Source organism: Buceros rhinoceros, unplaced genomic scaffold (assembly GCF_000710305.1).
Source record: "Buceros rhinoceros silvestris isolate BGI_N320 unplaced genomic scaffold, ASM71030v1 scaffold14244, whole genome shotgun sequence".
NCBI classification, from domain to species: domain Eukaryota; kingdom Metazoa; phylum Chordata; class Aves; order Bucerotiformes; family Bucerotidae; genus Buceros; species Buceros rhinoceros.
The window spans coordinates 66,463-68,919 of record NW_010406615.1 but is presented as its reverse complement, the minus strand read 5'-3'; the positions used below and the strand labels follow the sequence as shown (position 1 = coordinate 68,919).

Here is a 2,457-nt window from a genome sequence, read left to right as displayed (position 1 = left end):
GAGCACTGCTTCTCGCCTCTCGCCGCCATACAAGCAGAGCAGAGCAGACAAGTGTCTGCTCACACAGGCTTGAGCGGGCTTTAGCGATCGCGTCTTTCACGTGGATTCATTATGTGTTCTGACAGCTTTAGAAGGTGTTTGCAAAGTTTGACGGCAGTTTATCAATGGTGAGATGACTGGATTTAAATACAAATAGCTCCATATAATATTTTTTTCCCCTAACATTGAGGCATTTGACTTGTCAGCTCAGTCAGTACTGTTCAAGCCCTGTGCAAAGAAATTTTTCTGCATTATTTTTGTTCCAGAATTGTCACCCGTGCTGCCCCTATTGCTTGTTTTCAGCCTCTCCACCCCTCTGTAATCACAGAATCATTTTGGTTGGAAGAGACCTTTAAGATCACTAAGTCCAACCATTAATCAGAGAATCTAAGCAGTTGGGATGATTAACAACACGAGGGTTAATTGTCTTTCCTCACTCGGTATATGGGACTGTGATGTGTTCATGGGTTTTACACAGTTCCACTACTGTTCCTCCAAGTGGGTCCTGTTTCTCACCCGGCAGACGATTCACCTTGCTAAAGGTGAACAGTGCAAATCTGCTCGAAAAGGAATAATATCCTGGGCTTGCCAGAGTGTTCGTGTTTCATTTGTGGGGTTGTAATATCTTCATGGGCTGCTGTATGTTATAAAATCATGCTCTTTCTTTATTATTATTTTTATTTTTCCCCCTCTGGATTAAGTCAAGGCATCTGGAAAAAAACCCATGTATTTAATTTCAGGTACCTTCTTAGACACAAATGACATGTAGGCTGAGCTGTGTTTTCTGTTGGCTTCATAGCCAGAGAGAGCCTCACGAACACCCTCTTCTCCTCATGGCAGCATCAGGCTTGCCCCCGGACTTCTCAGCTGCGGGGTGCAGCCACTGGCTTTGGAAGGAGTGTGGTCCATGTCCGGGGAGCCCGGCATCTCTGCCAGGCTTCCTGTGACCATTTTCCCACCTGGGGGCCCAATCTGCCGTCAGGCAGGAGAGCCTTCCCAACGCGGCACTGCAGGCAGAGTGGCTGCTTCATGCTCCAGGTCCTGCAGCGCCCAGAGGCTGGACTGATGCTGGCGAGATGATGCCCAGCACAGAGCATCTCTGGGGCAAAGGGGTTCTGCCCTGCAGAAACATCCAAATCGCTCACACAGCTCTTCTTCTCCTGCCATTCTCCTCCTCCCCTGTGTGTTTCAGGACATGGAGGCGTGAATCAGCTGGGGGGTGTTTTCGTGAACGGCCGCCCCCTCCCAGATGTCGTTCGCCAAAGGATCGTGGAGCTCGCCCACCAAGGGGTCCGGCCGTGTGACATCTCCCGGCAGCTCCGCGTCAGCCACGGCTGCGTCAGCAAAATACTTGGCAGGTAAAGGGCCAGGGCGGGGTGGGGGGGTGTGCTTGTGACGACGATGATAAATCCTTCTGTGTCCATCATGAGAGGAAAGTGTCCATGTCGGTTCCTGAAACGGAGGCTGCAAGGAGTGGAGAAATCAGTCCGGCGAAGAGAGTCACTTCCTGGCCACCCATGGCTTTATATCCTGGTGTGGGGGGAAAGTGCCACTATTTGAAGGTCTGGTTTGCCCCTGTCACAGATCCGTAGGGGTAATTCTAACGCTAAACACTGCGTGTTTGTGTATATACTGCAAACACCCCACACCCTCCCGTGCTGAACATGTAGAGAAACGCAGCATCATACTCAGCGAAATCCGGGACAAACAAACAGGGGTTGTGGAAGTTCTCACTGTTTTCTGAGGATGACTCCTTTAGCAGAAATACTGTGATATGTTGTGTCAGCGTGGCCACGCGTCCCTCCGCGAGGGCTGCTCTGCTCTCTGTCCCCCTGTCTAATCCGATGCCGTCCTCTCCTCCTGTGCTGGAATGTGTTCTTGGAATACAGATACCAGGAGTGACTATTCATTGCCTTAATTCTGACTGTTTTGGGAGTTCAGGCTGGGGCTGCTTCTTTGCATCTTGTGAACATATTCCAACATAATTTGTGTAAATTATAGTGTCAAAATGGATTTGGACCTCAGTTGTTCTGATGTACTTGGGCGACTTATATTGCAGAAAACATTTTTTTGTTTGTTAGAATATGTTTTTCTTGATAATCTGGAAAAGTTAATTCCCGAACCCTTTACTAAACTTTCACAGTTAAGCTCATTGTTCAGAATTTTAGTAGTTTTGTTTTTAACATCTTTTTATTTTCTGGTTTTTAACAAATTTGCGTTCCTGGACGTAGCTGCAAGGACTGTCAAGACAATTGTTCTGGTAGTCTCAGGTGGGGAATCTGCGAGGAATAGCAGCATTTATGGTCCCTCCATGGCCATTTCAGTGTTTGGGATCTGACTTGGCTCTGTCGCAGGCCCCTGGTCTGTAGCTCTTGGCACTCTTCTTTTGGTAGCCCCCTCTCACCTGTACTCGCTGTA

The 2,457-nt window shown here is 48.5% G+C and overlaps 1 protein-coding gene across 1 annotated transcript in view; it reads left to right on the top strand.

Annotated features, from left to right (window-relative positions):
- Window positions 1-1,231: 1,231 nt before the first annotated feature.
- PAX5 (paired box 5) overlaps window positions 1,232-2,457 on the top strand; it is a gene marked incomplete at both ends in the record, with an annotated part of 65,590 nt that continues 64,364 nt past the window's right edge. Inside the window, one exon of the mRNA XM_010134189.1 lies at window positions 1,232-1,397. Within this exon, the coding sequence (XP_010132491.1) occupies window positions 1,232-1,397 (166 nt within the window). The remainder of the gene's footprint in view (window positions 1,398-2,457) is intronic.